This window comes from Danaus plexippus, chromosome 14 (genome assembly GCF_018135715.1).
Source record: "Danaus plexippus chromosome 14, MEX_DaPlex, whole genome shotgun sequence".
In the NCBI taxonomy this organism is placed as follows: Eukaryota; Metazoa; Arthropoda; class Insecta; order Lepidoptera; family Nymphalidae; genus Danaus; species Danaus plexippus.
Window position 1 is genome coordinate 4,179,743 of NC_083546.1, and position 18,642 is coordinate 4,198,384.

General features: G+C 29.5%; 3 protein-coding genes across 3 annotated transcripts; 1 reads left to right on the top strand and 2 right to left on the bottom strand.

Annotated features, from left to right (window-relative positions):
- Nucleotides 1–3,614: 3,614 nt before the first annotated feature.
- On the bottom strand, nucleotides 3,615–6,969 carry LOC116769540 (organic cation transporter-like protein). Its single transcript, XM_032660672.2, has 4 exons — nucleotides 6,810–6,969; nucleotides 5,703–6,060; nucleotides 4,948–5,355; nucleotides 3,615–4,713 (listed from the first exon to the last, which is right to left on the bottom strand). Exons 1-4 carry the CDS (start codon nucleotides 6,835–6,837, stop codon nucleotides 4,002–4,004), a joined length of 1,506 nt encoding a protein of 501 aa, XP_032516563.2. The 5' UTR covers nucleotides 6,838–6,969; the 3' UTR covers nucleotides 3,615–4,001.
- Nucleotides 6,970–9,776: 2,807 nt separating this feature from the next.
- Nucleotides 9,777–15,632, bottom strand: LOC116769788 (polycomb protein Scm). Its single transcript, XM_061522557.1, has 5 exons — nucleotides 14,368–15,632; nucleotides 13,834–14,131; nucleotides 13,415–13,627; nucleotides 12,467–12,679; nucleotides 9,777–11,619 (listed from the first exon to the last, which is right to left on the bottom strand). The coding sequence occupies exons 1-5, from the start codon at nucleotides 15,417–15,419 to the stop codon at nucleotides 11,485–11,487; spliced, it is 1,911 nt and encodes a 636-aa protein (XP_061378541.1). The 5' UTR covers nucleotides 15,420–15,632; the 3' UTR covers nucleotides 9,777–11,484.
- Nucleotides 15,633–16,306: 674 nt separating this feature from the next.
- LOC116769702 (aminoacyl tRNA synthase complex-interacting multifunctional protein 1) lies at nucleotides 16,307–17,584 on the top strand. Its single transcript, XM_032660880.2, has 3 exons — nucleotides 16,307–16,514; nucleotides 16,609–17,097; nucleotides 17,275–17,584. The coding sequence occupies exons 1-3, from the start codon at nucleotides 16,410–16,412 to the stop codon at nucleotides 17,560–17,562; spliced, it is 882 nt and encodes a 293-aa protein (XP_032516771.2). The 5' UTR covers nucleotides 16,307–16,409; the 3' UTR covers nucleotides 17,563–17,584.
- The last annotated feature ends 1,058 nt before the right edge of the window (nucleotides 17,585–18,642 follow it).

Here is an 18,642-nt window from a genome sequence, read left to right on the forward strand (position 1 = left end):
TATAAAATTAAACACGATTAATATAGTCCTCCTGCGGTGCTGTTGCTGTACTTTCATCAAAGGTGTAGCAGCAACGATTCCAACTAGAGTAACGCTTGAACTGCTACGTTTAAAAAGATATTTCTACTCAATTGTCCGACATATTGAAAAACACCGTAGAAGCAATTACTGTACATTAGCCAATAAAGAAATATGACTTGGCTATGGCCAATATATTTTTTCTTAGATTTTGAGTGCGGAAAAGATCTTCTAGAGTTTATTGCTCTCTAAATAAATGTCTAAAGAAAGATCTTGAATATAGACCATAGGACCGCTTTTGTAGTGTTCAGAATTTTATTATTTTTAATTTTTATTTTGTTAATTTCTATAAAAGTGGCGTGAACAATAAAGGACATCTATTACTTTACTGATCCCACTTTTACTAATATATGTAGTATTAAGTATATCTCGATATGCTACAATAAATCTCTATAAGGAAACGATCAAATTTTTACAAAAGATATATTTTACAAAAACATATTATCATTCAGTTTTGTAGAGACGTGATGTGATTTAAGAATTTATTCAAACATTATCAAGTATTTAAATACCGATCATGTACCGACTTCTATTAATTGAAATGTCTGTGATAATCCTTGTATATATTTTTGATATAAATACTTTTACAAATCTATATAAAGTAGTTGCTTTAATAAAAATAAGTGAATTTCTATTAAAATTAAAAGTAAATAGTACATTATTATTTCGAAGGCACACTCAATTCATCTTACTTATATGATTGCAAAATTTCTCTTAGCCTTGGTGTTTTGGATCGGTCAAAGTTTTGAAACTTAAAAAAAAAATTGATTTTATATGTTACGTAACTGCCTACTTCTTCTTTAAATTATTTTTATTTATTTCTATTTATTGTGATGAGGATGCTGTGCGTTATTAGTAATGTTTTTTTTTTTATTCATGAACCCTTATTCTTTCATTCAATAATTTGTCGATAACCCTATAAGTGTGACGATTTTTCTAATGAATATTGAAATGATATGTTCAACTTATTATCTAAGATCCAGTCATAGGTATTTACATTTTTTTTAAGTTGTAACAGAGTTCTAAAATTTGAATCTTAGAATAAATGCGTAATTAAAGAAATTTTTATCCCCAGTACAGTATAATAATAAACAATAGTAAAAGACTAAACATAATAAAAAATATTTAAATTATTTTTACGCAACAAAATACAATTTACCGTAAACATTGAAGAATGTTTCCATGTAGCATACAGATCCCAGAGTACACTAACATTTAATAAAGTTGGAAAAAAAAACATTTTTAATTATATTGTATTTTTTACTATTATAAAGTAAAGAAAATAATTCGAATCATAATACATAATATATTACGGTAAATTTAGTTAGTTTAATTAAATTTAATTACTTTGAGAAAATAATCAATCAATAATTATTATTGAAAGTTATTTCATGCACATTTAAAAACTATTGAATATAGACTCTAGTCTTTATAGTTATAATAATACGTATAATCTAAATATCGCTTTATCAACTACAAGCTATTCTTTTGCCTTAAACATATCAATTTCACCTGACATTCATTTTTCTTAAATCTTATCTTATCTGACACTTTTATTTATCATATCGAGCAAGTTCTTTTATTGTTTACAATTTATTGAAATCTAACTTGTAACTTATTCGTTTCAAAAAATCATTTTTAATATAAGATATAAGTATGGTAACAGGTTTCACTAGTTTTATTTAAATTAAAATGTAAAACATCTAGTCTAGTTGCAAGTGCATGGGACAATTCGTAAAATCAGATTCTAGAAACTTTGCTTCATCGAGATTGGGTTCTGTTACGTAATTTACTGTAAGATAATATGGTCGTAGTGTAAGAAAAATTTTACTATAATTGCAATTTTTAAGTTTTTTTCTATTAAAGTTTTATTACGATAATTTTTTAATGTATGTTGTCTTAATTGCATGCCCGTTGTTGGGACTTTTATGCTGTTTTTTATTGTTTAATTTTAACTTATTACTGAGCTTTTGTAACTCTTATGCATGTGATGAATTGCTCAGAAATTTATTAACCACTTTTTTTGTTAATCATCTATAGGGTATATTGCATATTTAGAATACCATGAGAATGTTGTATGTAATAGATGTTAATATATTTTAATAATAAATATTGAATCAGATTATCATTTTAACTTTGAGTAATATGCCTATAGGTGTAATATGCAAACATATTAAGGTGAAAAGTTTTAACAAAATATATTTTCAACAAAATACTATTTTGATTATGAAGAATAAAATTTTTCAAGAGAATATAAAACTGAGTTATATATAATCATTATATAAAAAATAATGTTTCACTATTCATTTTTCAAAGTCTCAGACTGCTTCCTGATCAAAAATCTTCTCAAAGAACTTAGAGTACCGCGATGTGAAGGCGGCCCCAGAAAATAACAGTAGGTTATAAATGGATAGAAGCGAAGAGGAAGGCCAAGAAAAGTGTGGATGAATTATATAAGGAATGATACGTACAAGACCAACGTGAATTTTCATATGACGGTTGATGGAAGGATATGGTAGAAAAGTACATATTGTGCCAACACCAATTACTTAGGAAAAGCATTAAGCAATGTAAGAAGAATAGTAAAGACATAACTAACCAGATAAGGTGCAAATGTTTACACGTTTCGATGATGTCACCATTTAATTTGATAAAGATAAATTCAGGTACAAAAGCAATAATCCTTAAGTCTAAAATTTTAAATGCAATCTAAGTTATTTTTTATAAATTCAATAAAATGGGTCTTAACACTTATTGGAGTGCTCTTGATATCTAGATATCCTTAGTGTCTACTTCAAATATATCTCATAACTTAACTCCATCAGTAGTAGACATGTTTCGGATCCACTTTATTGGTCGTTGACAGCAGGAGTGATAACATTCTTCCATAGTGTAATGTTCTAAAAGAAGCGTCACATTATGGAACTAATCTTAAATTGTTTTCCAGATCATGCTCGTTTAATTGAACACCAAGTTATTGATAATTATTCTTGAGTTTCCTTAAAAAAATCTTTAAATACACCTACATTTTTGTTTCAAGTATTGACATGTATCAGCGGGATTTCTAGTTTTTTCATAGCAACAGGTTTTATATAGTAGAATTCTAATTTTCTGAGTATCTGTACTCTACAAGTAAGTATTAATGGGTTATTATCTGAGTAAATAGAGCGAATAGATTTCTTATTCACAATTTGTTTGTCTTCCTTACTGAGCAATGGCACGGTTTGGTTCACATTTCAGCATTAATATTTTCAACAAATATATGTCTATATTTTTTTGCCATTTGAGGACAAGAAGATAGAATATGTTGTTATTATACGACACATTATCTAGTGAGTTACTTAAAGATATTTATGAATAAATAAAAACAGGATAGTTATGAGCAACGAATTTTTGTCAACATCAAATCAGGACATAAAATTTTAAGATTAAGTAAAACTTTGATTTATTAATAAAAAATGTTAATTAACAATATATCTTAACACAAAACTAACGTAAATATTTACTTTAGTTATTTACTTTTATTTTAAGTTAGTATATACCAAACATTTTTTTTTAACAATTTATTTAAAACGTTCCTGTCTCATATTTCTTCTGGAAATGTTTTCGACAGGCGTTATCCCTTTTCTGGTAAAAACATTTTTTTATTTATTATAAAACTATCTATTTACATGAATTATGACCCATATCATAGTTTTTTTTCACAACACCTTGATGATTAATTAATCCTTTTTACATTTTTTGAGTCTTTCTGTATATTTTTAATAATAGGTCCAAAATATCAAAACACACTTAAGAAACAACTTTTAATATATATATAGAAGTACTCGTATATATATTATAGGTACAGCTTATTAATTTCTATCAATAATTTATCTAAAATATCAGTATTATGTACAAATATTATTTATAACTTGACAGTCTCAGGTATTTGTATTGCTCGCTGAAAATTGTACTTTTTTACCAAAACTTTCTCCTTCCTCAATTGTAGTCAATAGCTCGTGATTTTTAGTTTCTGGAAGTAAAAATGCTATCACGGAAGCCAGAAGTGGGAATAGAGCAAATACTAATGGTGGCAGCCAAATAGCGGTATCATCGAGATCTAGAACGAAAGGTGCCATCATTGCACCAATTCTCGCCATCATTGATGAAAATCCTATAGCAGCATTACGGACAACGGTAGGAAATAGTTCGGTACAATACAAATAAACTAATACAAAAGCTACAAAACTGATGACAACACCAAAAGTGGCAAAAAAGACTGAAAATATACTGTCAGGAAGTACTGCTAAAAGTAACAAGCAAAGTGCACAAATAAAATTAAGCACTATTAATAATATCCTTCTTCCAAAAAAACTTATCAAAGGTATGGACAAAAGTGTTCCAGTTAACGTAACGCCAGCACTTGCTGCTACATTAAAAAAGATATTTCCACTCAACTGTCCGACGTATTGAGAAACACCGTAGAAACAAAAACTGCATGTAATCCAGTTAAAAGACATAGCCAATATATTCTTTCTTAGATTTGGAGTGCGGAAGAGATCTAATAGAGTTCCCTTCTTGAGTTTATTGTTCTCTAATTGTTGTTGATAGGATTCTATATCCTTTCGAATATTTTCTGTTGGTCGGTTATTTCTGCGAACAAAAACTTAATCTCTTTATTTAAGTTAAAATGTAAATTATAAAATATAATGAAAAATCGTCAACTCGAGCAGAGTTCCAACAGTCCAACATGCAACCTCCGGAATTTTTTCATTCCGTCGTCTAATTTTAATTTTAACTTAAATATTATCTTAACTTTGCTGTAATCTTAAAATAGTGATAGGTCGTAAAAGTAAAATATGAAAATGTATATACACATGTACTTACATTTTCGCGATACGTTCCAAAAGTTGAATAGCCTCTTCTGTATGTTTTGCAGCTACTAACCATCTTGCTGTCTCTGGTAATAAACAAAAATACAACAAAAGAATAACAGATGGTATAGATATTGCCATTTGGAAATTTGCATAATCTCTGAAAAAGTATCCAAAAATTGGTAGCAACATATGACCCATATTGAAAGGTACATGATAAAGAGATGAAACAGTAACTCTACATTTCGTCCCTACATATTCCATCATAATGACGAATCCTATGACCATTGTTCCTCCAACTGACATTCCAATAAGTAAACGAATAAAGGTGAATAATCCGTAGCTGGGTGCAAAGGCAGCGGCTACTCCGGTCACAATTTGTAATATGACTGCACATAACATCGGTTTTCTTCTTCCAAATCTATAACGGAAAAAAGAAATATCGTTAAAATATTTATCGTATGTGTAGCCGTATTTATGTGAATAAACAATGTAAATTAGATGTGAATTTGTGACGACACAGTCAAAGAAAAATATCGAGATACTGTTTCGTTCAATATAGCAGATTAAATTACAGAAAATTTCTGACTGAATAAATAACAGTTTTAAAAGAAGAGAGGTCATCAAAAGCTGTTTTAGAAACGGAACACTCGAGTTTTAACGAAGACACTCTCGTCTATAGCAATGTATTTGATTAAAGATAAAATCTCTACATTTATTTTGATACAAAGAAAACGTTACTAAAAAGTCATAGTAACGTAAACGTACCTATCAGAAGACATCCCGAAGAGTAAGCTGCCTATTAATGTTCCTAATTGAAACAATGTTTGCGATAAGCTCGCCAACCATTTATCTTTGCATATTAGATGCCATTGCATTATAATTGTATTTGTGAATACCGAAGTGTTATATACTGGTTTGTCACAAGGGCAAGTTCCCTTAATTTGCGATCCTTCACAAGTATATCCCGTTTTTGGAGCCAAAAATATTATTGCCATTTGGTGAAATGCAATAAAATACTTTGTTAAAATTACTAGAAAATATAAAAAATAATGAAATTTCCCAAATGATCCTATTGCAGTGTCTATAATATCCGGCTTTGGTATGTTTTGATTTGGTTGTGAACCTAAAAAGACACAAATAATCAGATATTACGTTTATTATTACTTATATTATATAATTTTATAAATAAATCTAAAGTATGATTTTTAATGCAATGCACCCAAAAGTGTCATATTTGGGATTTGCTTCGCAGTTACAACTTTCATATTGAAATAAAATATGATAAAAGTACTCTCGAACAATAGAATATGCATATCAACTTCAAACTTTTAAAAACCTCTGTAAGATGTTTATCATGTCTGTTGCCTAAGTAGTTTTATTTTTATTTTGTAGAACAAATTCTTAAACATTTGAATTCCTAACAAACCTTAGATTTATTCATTAATAGTTGTAACCATTATGAACGTAGGTGTATATATTTTTAATAAGACAAAGAATAGGGACTGTGATGAATTAACAACAGACACCATTTATAATTTTATTTATTTTTCGTATTTCTTCACAAAAAACCATTGTGAGATTATGAAATTCGTGGAAAACGGCCCTATTTCATACGTCGATATGTTCATAAGTATATTATATTATTGGGTCTATCAAAGTATAACTTATTTAGCAAAACATAGTTTTCAACTAACAGTAACGAAGAAACCTTATATGATGATGATAGTACTTTATTTAGTTACGTGTAAATTATTTATTACTTTACAATTAAATAACTTTACCACTACCAATCTGATCTTTGAGTTCAAGAAGAAATGCCTAAATATTTCGTTTGGATTATTTCGAACTTTGATATCATGTTTTCAAACTTACCAACGAATAATTTATTCCTTTCATTCATTCCTGTGAATTTGCATCAACGCGCTATGAATATTTTAAGCAAAACTTTTCAAATTAAAACTGTCAATTTAGAAATTTCTTCTGTAGATCTCAAATCGAAACTCTAAAAAGATTTAATCTATGGCGAGGTAAGTTTTTACATGTGTAATTTTATTTTATATTTTCATTTAAATATTGATTTTTTATTTACATCTTTGGCATGTTATATAATTTATTATTTTAAGTCGAATAAAGGGGACTTCTTATTCCATTATCCAAATATATATGAGTATCGCATCCCTATATGTCATAAGGACTATATCAGAATATCGTTTGTCATGTCCTGTCCACTATTATCTTACTAATGACGTGACTATCCAAGAAAATTACGGATATCCGTGTCGTAGATATCTGCTTAATTGAGCAATCAAACCAAGACTGACACGATCTGAAACTAGAGGACCATTATCAAAAAAAAACATCAAACTGAAACACGGATGTTATATCCTATCCCCTATCCCGTCCAAATAGATCAAGGACATTGATAATGATAATAAGAAAAGACTATTGGTTTAGTCATAGGGAAGTTTCAATGGAATAGTTTGTAACAATTTTAACACGCTCATAATTAAAAATTTATTTATTTATGCTCTACATATACCTATAAATATGAAGTAAATTTAAAACTCAATAGAGTATACAGTGAATGAATTTCTCTTTGCGATATCTATTCCCGTGACATGAAAAAGAATATATTAAATGGAGGAAGTACCTAAGCAAAAAAATATTTAAATTTAAGTGTACAACATACTAATAACAATATAATATTATATAGGTACATTTATTTACTTAAAAAATTAAATAGATATTAATAAAGCTGTTATTTATATGTTTAAGTTAGGAATTACATATTTACTTTAATGAAACCCTAACACTAAAAGACAGGTATTAGAGGTTTAATCTGTATATAGTTATGTAGGTACGTACGTGAAAACGTATGTTTTTATGGTTTGAATAGTGAAAAGGCATTGAACACAGTAAAAAATATAAGTGATCAATGATGTAATTCAATAATTAATACAATTATTCCATTAGTTTCCATGATTCACGACACATAAATTCTATAGGAATATAACGATGTAAAAGTAAATGAGTTCAGTTTAAAATACTTAAAAGTATGATTAATATATAATTTACATAAAATAAATCCGAATTGTTTATTTTATATTTAAATAAAAAGACATTTATATTGTAATTTGTACCTACTTCTACCAAAAATATACCATTAACTGTCATAACCGGGAAGTATATAATATACCTAATCAAGATTCTAAATCATTTAACATTTTAGCGAGAATTTAATTGATTAAATTTTTTTTTGGTTGTACGGGATCGTCATTTAAGTGAAGTAATTCCTATATACTTATATTATTTTAACTGTTTTTTTTTTCATACTATTGCTTTAGTTGATGTTCAGTAATGAAAGATGAAACAATTGTTGTGTGATAAAATTCAAGCATTTGTTTCAGACGTCGGCTGCGTGTCTAACATTCAGTTGACTATTTAGTTAAAAAAAAAAAAGAAAGACAGTTAAAACATTAGTAGCATAATTTACAAGATTGTAAAAAAAAAATGTTTACTCTCCGCACCGTTCTGTGATGTGTATATATTAGTGACAAATAAATTGTCTACTGTGTCAAATAAAGTGCCACTCCTTACTTATAAAACAGTGTAAAGCCAAGTCAAAATAGATCCAGTCGTTTCATGAAGTAACCGAAACAATCAAATTGACAGACAGATCAGAGACAATAATTACAAAGAATTTGTTATTTTCATACGTATCGTATAAACATAAACATGTATTTAGTAAAAACCATTTATTTTAATATAGTTGAGTACATAAGTTATGTATCAGTGCCTAAACATGTAAAAGAATTTGAGATTTTGAAATAGAGGCTACATATTAAACTTATTGCATGAATTTGGACCAGCGCCATCTGGTGTCAAATTTTTTTTAACGTAATTTGGTCATGTTATCGCAGAGTGAATTAAGTAACAGATGCAAAAAATTTAAAGCCCATCTAATTTAGGAAAAAAAAACTACTAAAACTATAAAAATATTAAGTTTTATATCTCTTTTCGTGGTGCAGTCTCTCAATACAAGGTACAGAAGTGTGAATGAGCCTGTTCCTTGGATTCTCTTGAATAGATTCAAATAAAAAACGATCTACGCTAGAATAGGATAATCCTGTCTCAATTGGAGTAGTGAAATAATTACCTCGCTGTGGAGACGATGCAAGAGCTTGCAAATAATAAAATTTTATTAAGTTTATTACCGATAATTATTTCCTTTCAATAACTAGGATATAGGAGACCATATTTTTTTATATCATATAACATTAAATCCCTCATAAATGACATCCACAAATAGTAGCATATAAGTGTGCCTAACTATGAGATAGTAGGAAGGTATAAAGTATCCTGTCAGATATATCCATACAATTGGAAACGCTCGTATTAAATTCCTGCCAGAGGCCGAAAGGGTGATTTGAAGCAAACAAAAAAAAGCATTCGGAGATATGGATATTTTTAAGAGAATGTATTTTAATATGTCTAAGTTCAATTAATAAAATACACTACTACATCATAGACAAACTACATAAAATTGTTGATCGTAATATCATATCAAAATTAATCAGTTACTTTGATATTTTTTAACGAAAAGAAGAATGAATTTTGAGTTTAAGAAAACATTTTAAGTATTAAGTAATAAAATATTTGTGACTATTTAAGTTTACAAGACCATCCTTTATATGGTCAATTTCTAACGGCTTAAAAAACTGGACATCTATCACAAATTTTTTACTTAATTATAACGAATTCTCCTACAAATGTATGAATTGGTCATAATAATGGATATTTGAATTATCTCTAACCTACAATTTTAAATAACACAACGCATTTTCTATTTGACTTTATTTTATTTATACACATCTGTCTCGAATTATTCAGCTATGTACATATTAAAATTATTAAAAATTCTACCGTAATAAAATAATAGCTTTGTAAAGTGATAGTATTTTCACTTTTATTCTATATATTATATACAGACTCATACAATTTTATTATTATATTCTCTGGAACAATAAATACATACAATATTATATACCACAATATTTATTGCTACATACACTATCTTTCTTTATAAAAAAAAATAAAACATTTTTATTTATAATTAATATGTTTAAATTAATCAAATAAAAAGCTGAAAATCAAAGGAACATACTAAATTATTAAGTGCATTTTAATAATACCACGAAATTAAAACTCAAAAATCCGTGTGCTCTAAATATCCTAACTAATTAAACCCACTAAAGTAACCTTACATCCAAATCACATATAATATATTTACAGCAACAATAAAGGCAACATGGATTTGATATAAACGTCTCTACACATAGTAGTTGTCATGCATCAACTTAAAATAACACTAAATTTACATAGCAACATAATTTTATTTATATATATATTTTTTATTTCTATATCACTATAACAAATAACAGTGAGATATCACATGAAACATTAGATTGTTACAATAACCCTTCCAATGGCAAAATTATATCCAATTATATTAAATGATATAAAAACATATGTGAGAAGTCAATATATTAATCATCGATAAACAAGGAACATCACTAATAATACAGAATGCTGACACGGGCACTTGGCGGCGAAACGAGATATTCCTTATATAAAACTGTAAATCGTATATATTCACAGTTTGTAAATATAAAAAATGTATATTAAACAGTTATTTATATTAAGTAGACATGTCATTGGAGTTATGTATTTGGACTTTACGCGGCAGGGAAGTACTTCTAATTATTGAAAGGCACTAGACCTAATCTACAATAAAATTTCTGTTCATATACTAAATTTTCTATTTGTTTATTGATACAAATGTCGACACAGCTAATGAATTAAACCTCATGTGTGACCAAACATTACATGTAAATTGTTTTATACAAAGAATTATTGTTAAAATAAATAAAAATAACTGTGTGGGCTTATGTATCAAGCATCAAAGTTTAGCATTATTCTGTAAACGACTAGCCAATTCATTAAAATATGTACATAAGAAATAACAAATAATAAAGTGAAATGTTTAACAACTCTCAAGACTTAATTATATATGATATACTGCATTATGAGTACAAACTACATTAAATGCATGTTCACTCAATGGAAATACTTATTTACATGACTATTCTATAATTTATCTTACAGGAAATAGTAATTACATTTGAAAATCCAAACAGCATTAAATATTACTAGTTATTATAACAATAGGTGAACAGAAAAAATATTTTATACCAAAACAGTTTCTCTCCAATACTTTTATGAAATAATCTTAGTTGAAGCACTATAAGCAAATTAATATGCAGAATGACCTCACAGATCAACACCCTTATTACATATCAAATTTTGTACTTTTGTATCTCCTTTGTGTTCCTAATGTGATCAAAGTCTGGTGAGATTCAATATCTAATAACGAAAGCTTGCAATGTATAGTGTTAAGTGAAAATGCAAAAATAGGAATACTATAAGCCAAAGCTAAAAAATCCATAATAGGTTCGACTTCAAGAGAGTGAAGCCGATTCTACATAAGCTAGGTGCTATAATGTCGACGATTTTTTATTTTAGATACCAAATTGCATATTTTTAAGGCGGGACCAAGTTTCAGACCCATGTATTTCATCATCATGTCAGAATTCAATAACAAGAGCGCCTTGCCATCTATTTCCTGAAATAAAAAATAATGATAATATTATTATTGAAATAATTTTGCACCTTAATGGTGCTTTGTCCACAAAATCATGGATGTTATCAGTTCAGATCAGTTAAGTATTACTATTATTTTTATAAGTTGACAACAATGTTGAACAGTTAGTATTTACAAATACAAATTTGTTGGAAAATATTAATTAAACTCTAACAAATGAGAATAATTTAGTGCCCTTTGTAGCTTAACTTAACTATAACTTTCAAAACACTAATACATCACTATATTCTAATAATAAACATGATTTGAAAAAATTAATAAATAAACAAAACTGTATTAAAATTTAAGAAGCAGTTTAAATCTTACACAGATTCAGATATATCAAAGAAATTTGATAAAAGTTGAGAATATTTAATGCTCATTAAAATAATCACTAATTGCTCATTTAATTTCCAATAGATGTCTACTAAATTACCTATAAACAACATGGCCAATAAGTTTACCATTTGGCCTTATAGTGGTAAAAAAAAAATTGTACCGATTACAAATTATAATCCCTACTAATATTATAAATGCGAGTTACTATTCAGCCTGTCTGCTACCTTCTCATGCCCAAACCACTGAACCGATTTTGATGAATTTCGATATAGAAATAGATGAAATTCTGGAGACGAACATAGGCTACCTTTTATCTCGATCCCGACCCCGATCTTAAAACTACGCGGGTTGAATTATTCAATTCAGTTGCATTTAGTGGCTGTAAAAGTCCCAGAATAAGTATCAACATTTCCATCATTCTAATAAAAATTGGCACCTATACATAAATCTTCCTTCAATACGTTGTTAATTAAATACAAGCAAGACTCACATGCTTCCTGAATAGATCAGCATGGGCGGCAAGAGCTTGGTCAGCTGCAGCGATAAATCCGATGACATCCTCCACGGACCAGTCGGCGGGGGCGGCGGCGGGGGCAGGGGGAGGGGGGGCACACGTTGTCGATGACGCCGGCTCAGGACGTTCAGGAGACACACGAGCCAGCTTACAACCGGAATCGCCATTAGTGCATGGAGTTGGAGACTCCTGAAAAATAGGGGTTGTATTTATTTAAGTCATAAGTTTTTAAAACAATGAAATTTGTCATTTCACTAATACCACATAATGTTTATTTAAGCCACAATATGGGGAAATGGTGAAAAGTAATTACTTTAACAAATCAAAAAAAAATTGTTGAATAAAACATACTTAATGTTTTAAAATATTTTTATGATGTAAAAAAAATAATTCTTAACCATGTTGCTACGAAACAAAAAAAAACTAGCTGTAAAAAATCCTGATTGTGTCAATTAATTGTGTAAGTGTAAAATGTTTTATAAATTATTTTTTGTTTTTCCTTAGTGTCAAAAAATTCAGACTACTATATTTTAAAAATTGGTGAACTTTAGTTAGTTAGTTACTTTAGTCTTTAGTTAGTTTAACTTGAGTTAGTGTCCCCTCCAAAGTGTCGTGTTTTTTTCTCACTCCCTTGTAACATTTTAGAAATAAAATTTATATAATAAAAGAAAATAATTGAAAATAAAAAAAGAAGAGTATGATTATTATGTCTTCACAACTTCCACTAGTGAATATGATGGTATAATAATATTTTAATGACAAAGACCTATATTAAAAACACACAAAGAGCAAACTTTCTAACTGGTACAACTTGAAACCCTTACTTTGATTAATTACTCTGATACCAAACACATGATATTGAAATGAATTAATAATGTTATATCATCCACTTCTATTATCCAAGTAACATTAACATTTACTTACACTTTTCGGTCTTTTAACTGCAGATGTGACAGTATTTGAGGTAGATTCACCACACAGTGTACAAGGCCGTCCTGCGGCTTCACCTGTATCTATTTCTATCATTCCCACACAGCACCCTATACCATTACACACTAATTTTAACCAATTCTTTAGGTCTTCGGTTGATAATTCCTGAGGCACTTTAACTGGGTAATTCTTATTGCCAACTGATACCTGTAATAATTAAATTATTTATATGATATGAATCACAATTGATTTATAATCTATCATACAAAATCTTATTTTTACACCAGGAGTAATGGGAATAGCTTAAAAGATTAATCGTGTTTATTAAAAATATAAATTTTATTACCATGTATAACTATTTAATGGAAAACCATGAAGTATTCACATATATTAAGTATGAAGTGTACACATACCTGTACATTAGTATTATTTGAATAGCTATTTGATGCAGTAAGTATTGCCCTTGTAAGTTTTTGAGGATCTGTATATGTAACAAGTAACTCTTTAACTAGGTTTTCAGCTACACCTGAAGCACCGACACCGGTGATGGAGGATGGTAAGGCGGCATTCCCTCCAGAACAACTATTACGGATACGTAAAACAACATTTGCTAATGGAGTTACAGTGTTAGCTCCATTTGCATTGCCTGTACCAGTTGATCCCCCTTCTGGTAAAGCTGGATTAGGAATACCACTGGGACGCAATTTAAATCTGAAATTTTAATTAAAATAATATGAACTTAAACATTGTGTGCTTTTTAACATCATTTTAAGTTTTTTGTTATTCAAAATCACGTTTTATAAATATGAAACAGGTAAAATTATATTGTCTTATATTTGAAATGTCAGTGCAATTTTGATAATATGAGAACTATAGCGGTGAGCTCATTGAGTTCAGATTTATTTAATATCTGGATAATCTTTGTTTACTTAAATATAATATCGTACCTAGAAGGCGCTGTAGCACTTTTTTGACCAGGTGGCTGTAATAAGTGACCTGCTCTTGCACACCAGCCAACAGGAAATATGTCTCGAGAGTCATATTTACACCAGTAATCAAAAGCCCCCCTCCAACCATCAAAAGTAACATGTATCTGATCATTTTTCACGGCACCAACAGTTGCACAACATATAAGTTGTGGATTTTTTTTATCAACAGCTTCTAATTTTTGACCAACAACAAACAAATTTGATTTAGGAGTAGGTGGTTCAGGTTGAAAGACCTTTGATGGAGCCATCTCCGCCCCATTTAATGTTTTCAGCAAGAACATAGGCCAACTGCTGGCATTCATACGAAAACCAAGAGGTGGTTGCAACATACCATCATTTTTCTCACAATAACCTATAGGATGAATATCACCAGCATCAACAAGCCTCCAAAAATCATTTTTATTATCACTGCCATCAAGTCTAAGCCTCAATCTCGGACCCAATACACCAACAACTGTAGCAATGCAAGTTGATGTCAAATTACGAGGGTCCAAAGCTTCGAGTTTCATATTAACTTTAAAGTCATTCACTGGAGGATTTGGAGCTTGCTTAAAACACTCTTGGGGTGCAGCAACACTATTAGTTTCCTTCATATATTCATTCCAATCAAACGACTGGTATATGTCATAGAACGATCCTGTCGAATTATTGTTCTGATGAGGTTCGGTACCGTTCGCTCCATTCCCTGATTGCGGCGAAGTTGTTCTCTTCTCATTTTTCTTTTGATATTTATTTAAACAATACGTCGAACAAAAATTTTTGCTACTGGATGGAGCATTGCCGCGTATAACATTGTCACAGTGAAGACAAGCGCCTTTGCTATATGCTTGTCGGAATTCTGACAAACACGTTTCTGAACAAAATTCTTTTTTCCCATTTTCCGTAGGCAAAACATACTTCAAAGGCGTTTTACTCTCAGCACACCAAGTGCATGTCCGTTTAGGGGGTCTTCCAGGTCCACGTATTTTGCCGGGAGCATGCCCTGACGAGCCGACAGTATTGTTTGACATTGTTTCGTTACAAGACTCTTAAAACATTATCTTTGATTGTCCATATAACCATTTAAAAGATTAATCACATTGTATTTCTAATGAACGGGTATTTAAAACACAATAAAACACTCTTCAAATTATTTTTGCACAAATATAAACAACGTCAGAGACTATTTATGACGCCATTCCAACAGCCATGATAGTTTAATTTTTTTTTTCCTGATTTCGATGCTGCCAGTTCTCAGTCCTTGCCACGTAAAGTTCATTTTGAAAAATAGTATGTGATAATATTTATAATGTTAAATAATTTATTACGCTATCTTTTGAATTAAAAAATAATAATAATAGATTAAAATTTTTAAATAATAGTTTTTATAGACGTTGATATACTATAAATATATTTTTAGATAAATCATGTATAAAATTTTATTTTTTTATTTGTGTTATAAGTATCATATTATAAAATTATGTTCCAGCAAAAGATATTACTTTGCAGAATTAAAAAAAAATTCATTAATTATTCAAGTATCTAGAGTATGTGATTAGTTTATAAAAAATATCTGTCTTGTTATTTTAATTTAATTTATTAATTCAAACTTATTACTTTAGACATTGATTTAAACGTATCTTAACTTAGTTTAAATATAAAAGCAACAAATGAAACGCCAGTTATAACATGATAAATTATCTGACAACAAATATTCGTTAGAAGACTGAAGAATGTAGATCCGTTAATGGTCTCTCTCATAATGTAAATGTTTACAATAGTTTTGTCTAAACTTGGTAAGTGTATGTGTGATTATTTTGTAACCTGTACAAGGGAATGTATATAATTTGATTTCAATTTGTTAAATATATTCGTTTCTTAATTGTCTGTGAACTGTGAAGACTGACATCTGATAATGACATTTAAATTTTTACATGCTATGATGTTAATAGTCGGGTTGTAAGTTGTAACATTTACAATTTCACCTTAAAAAGTAGAAATTGTAACTTGAGATTCTGTTAATGTCGTTTCGGTTAATTGCAAGGAATATGTCTCAATCAGTGGTTACAAAACTTATTCACAACGCTGAAAAAGCTGAGAAATGTTTAGAAGAGTTAAAGAATAAGGTTAAAATTGTAAAATTCTTATAAGTATTTTTAGCTCAGTTATGAATTATTTAACTAACATGTATTTTCTTGTGTAAACCTTTATTTATTTTAGCTAGCAGAAGTGAAAAAAATCAAAATAGAAGAAGTTTTGAGAGTACTTTCACAAGAAAATGTAACACTTCTGAAAAAGATTGACGAAGCCAAGGCAGAGTTGATAAAATTAGAAACTTTACATGGAAAGAAGCAATACTCATTGCCAGGGAAAACACCTCCAAATCCAGTTCAAGTACTAGATCCTGTAAAACAAACCATCAAAGATGAGCCTGCACCAAAAAAAGAAAAGGATAGTGCTAAGAAACTGAAAGATAAGAAACCTCCAGTAAAGAGCGATGATATTATTGATATAAGAAAATTAGACCTACGCATTGGTAAAATTATAGATATTAATAAACACCCTGATGCAGATTCATTGTATGTAGAAAAGATTGATTGTGGTGAAGATAATCCACGGACTGTAGTATCAGGCCTTGTAAATCATGTACCAATTGATGAAATGAGGGACAGAATTGTAATGGTGCTTTGCAATTTAAAACCAGTAAAGGTAAGTTATTATGATGCTACTTGAAATTTGTAAGATGCAATATAAGTTTAAACATAGAGTAATAGATATGTAAGGTATTTTATGTCATTTCTAATAATCCTAAGTTTTAATTTAATGTAACTTTGTCTGAGTAGTAGTAAAAAAATGTATATGACAATCTTAATTTATTACATTCAGATGCGTGGTGTAACATCAGAAGCAATGGTTATGTGTGCATCTTCACCAGACAAGGTTGAGGTTTTAATTCCTCCATCTGATGCAGTACCAGGAGATCTTGTCTCATGTGAAGGTTTCCCTCGAGAACCAGAGCCCCAATTGAATCCTAAGAAAAAGATATTTGAAACCTGTGCACCTGATTTAAAAACTAATGATGCTGCCATTGCATGCTACAAAGATAATCCATTAGTAGTCCCTGGCAAAGGACCAGTAAGGGCACCTACACTTAAAGGTGTATATGTAAAATAAGTAATAAATCGTTTCAACCATATTTTGTTTGTAATAATTTTTCCCATATTCCTTGTTGTTGGACTTTAGCTGTTAATCTACATCAGTGTAAATACAGTGTAAAGTGTGTCTTTTTATAACGACACTGAAGGGACTGTGCAGTTTATGGCGTTATAGAGTTGTCGTTAAATGAAGAGAAGAAAAATCTGAATTAAAAAGATAAAAAGTTTATGTCAGACTAGTGTTCGTAGTTATGTATGTACATAAAAAATGTTACGTGAAGGTTATTGCGTATAGTATTTTTGTGCGTATTTTTGGATGACGTCTTTTGCTGCACCAGTAATTTTGTTGTATTTTTTCACTTATTTTACTTATATCTTGTGATATTTAAGTATCTTGCTGATAAAGGAAATAATTTTTGCAGCTCCACGAGATTCTTAAATGCTCGGCGGAGGCTCAAGCTCTCCTCCTTATCTCCTTGCTCTTGATTCACAGTTTTTCTCACTGCATCTAAAATTTCCTTGTCGTATTTAGGTCTCTTTAATTTATTGGAAGATTTTCCCTCGCCCTCAACTTGGAGAATTTTTTCTTTGTTTTTCCATATTGTGTGCACGGTAGAGCGACTAAATCCAAAGGGTTTGCCAATATCAATTTTATCTTGTCTCCCATTTCTATTGCGAGTATCAGTAAAACTTTTTCGTCAATCCACAGTTATTTTCTTTTACTTTACATGTTTAAAGTTTGAAAGTTTTAGAGCAACTGAGAACATGATAATCTATAGATGACTCCTACTTCTTAGTGCTAGTCTAAAACAGTCTACACATGCAAGCAATCCCAATTTGTAGACAAAAGACCGAATTTTTTAGAAAGTTCAGTATGCATGATGCGCCGGCATGTTTATTGCGGGCTAGAATAACAATTAACAAAGCGACAGAAAAAGCTAAACAGCTGCACACTTTTTACTAATTTAAGCGACTTTTTATTACTTAATGGTTGTCGTTATTGAGAGTGGGTGTGATGTTATATAGAGTGTATCATTGTATGGTAGACAAGTTAAACCACCCAAAGTCAATTGATTGAGAAAGAGCTTGTTAAATAGAG

Excerpts from the sequence above, each read along its gene's own strand:
- LOC116769702 (XM_032660880.2), top strand. The coding sequence starts at position 16,410 with ATGTCGTTTCGGTTAATTGCAAGGAATATGTCTCAATCAGTGGTTACA. Across the intron at positions 16,515-16,608 it reads TAGAAGAGTTAAAGAATAAG|CTAGCAGAAGTGAAAAAAAT; the intron begins GTTAAAATTGTA and ends TATTTATTTTAG. Across the intron at positions 17,098-17,274 it reads GCAATTTAAAACCAGTAAAG|ATGCGTGGTGTAACATCAGA; the intron begins GTAAGTTATTAT and ends TATTACATTCAG.
- LOC116769540 (XM_032660672.2), bottom strand. The coding sequence starts at position 6,837 with ATGAATGAAAGGAATAAATTATTCGTTG. Across the intron at positions 5,356-5,702 it reads TTCGGGATGTCTTCTGATAG|ATTTGGAAGAAGAAAACCGA; the intron begins GTACGTTTACGT and ends TTTCCGTTATAG. Across the intron at positions 4,714-4,947 it reads TTGGAACGTATCGCGAAAAT|AAATAACCGACCAACAGAAA; the intron begins GTAAGTACATGT and ends TTTTGTTCGCAG.
- LOC116769788 (XM_061522557.1), bottom strand. The coding sequence starts at position 15,419 with ATGTCAAACAATACTGTCGGCTCGTCAGGGCATGCTCCCGGCAAAATA. Across the intron at positions 14,132-14,367 it reads AGTGCTACAGCGCCTTCTAG|ATTTAAATTGCGTCCCAGTG; the intron begins GTACGATATTAT and ends TTAAAATTTCAG. Across the intron at positions 11,620-12,466 it reads CTGATCTATTCAGGAAGCAT|GAAATAGATGGCAAGGCGCT; the intron begins GTGAGTCTTGCT and ends TTTTTATTTCAG.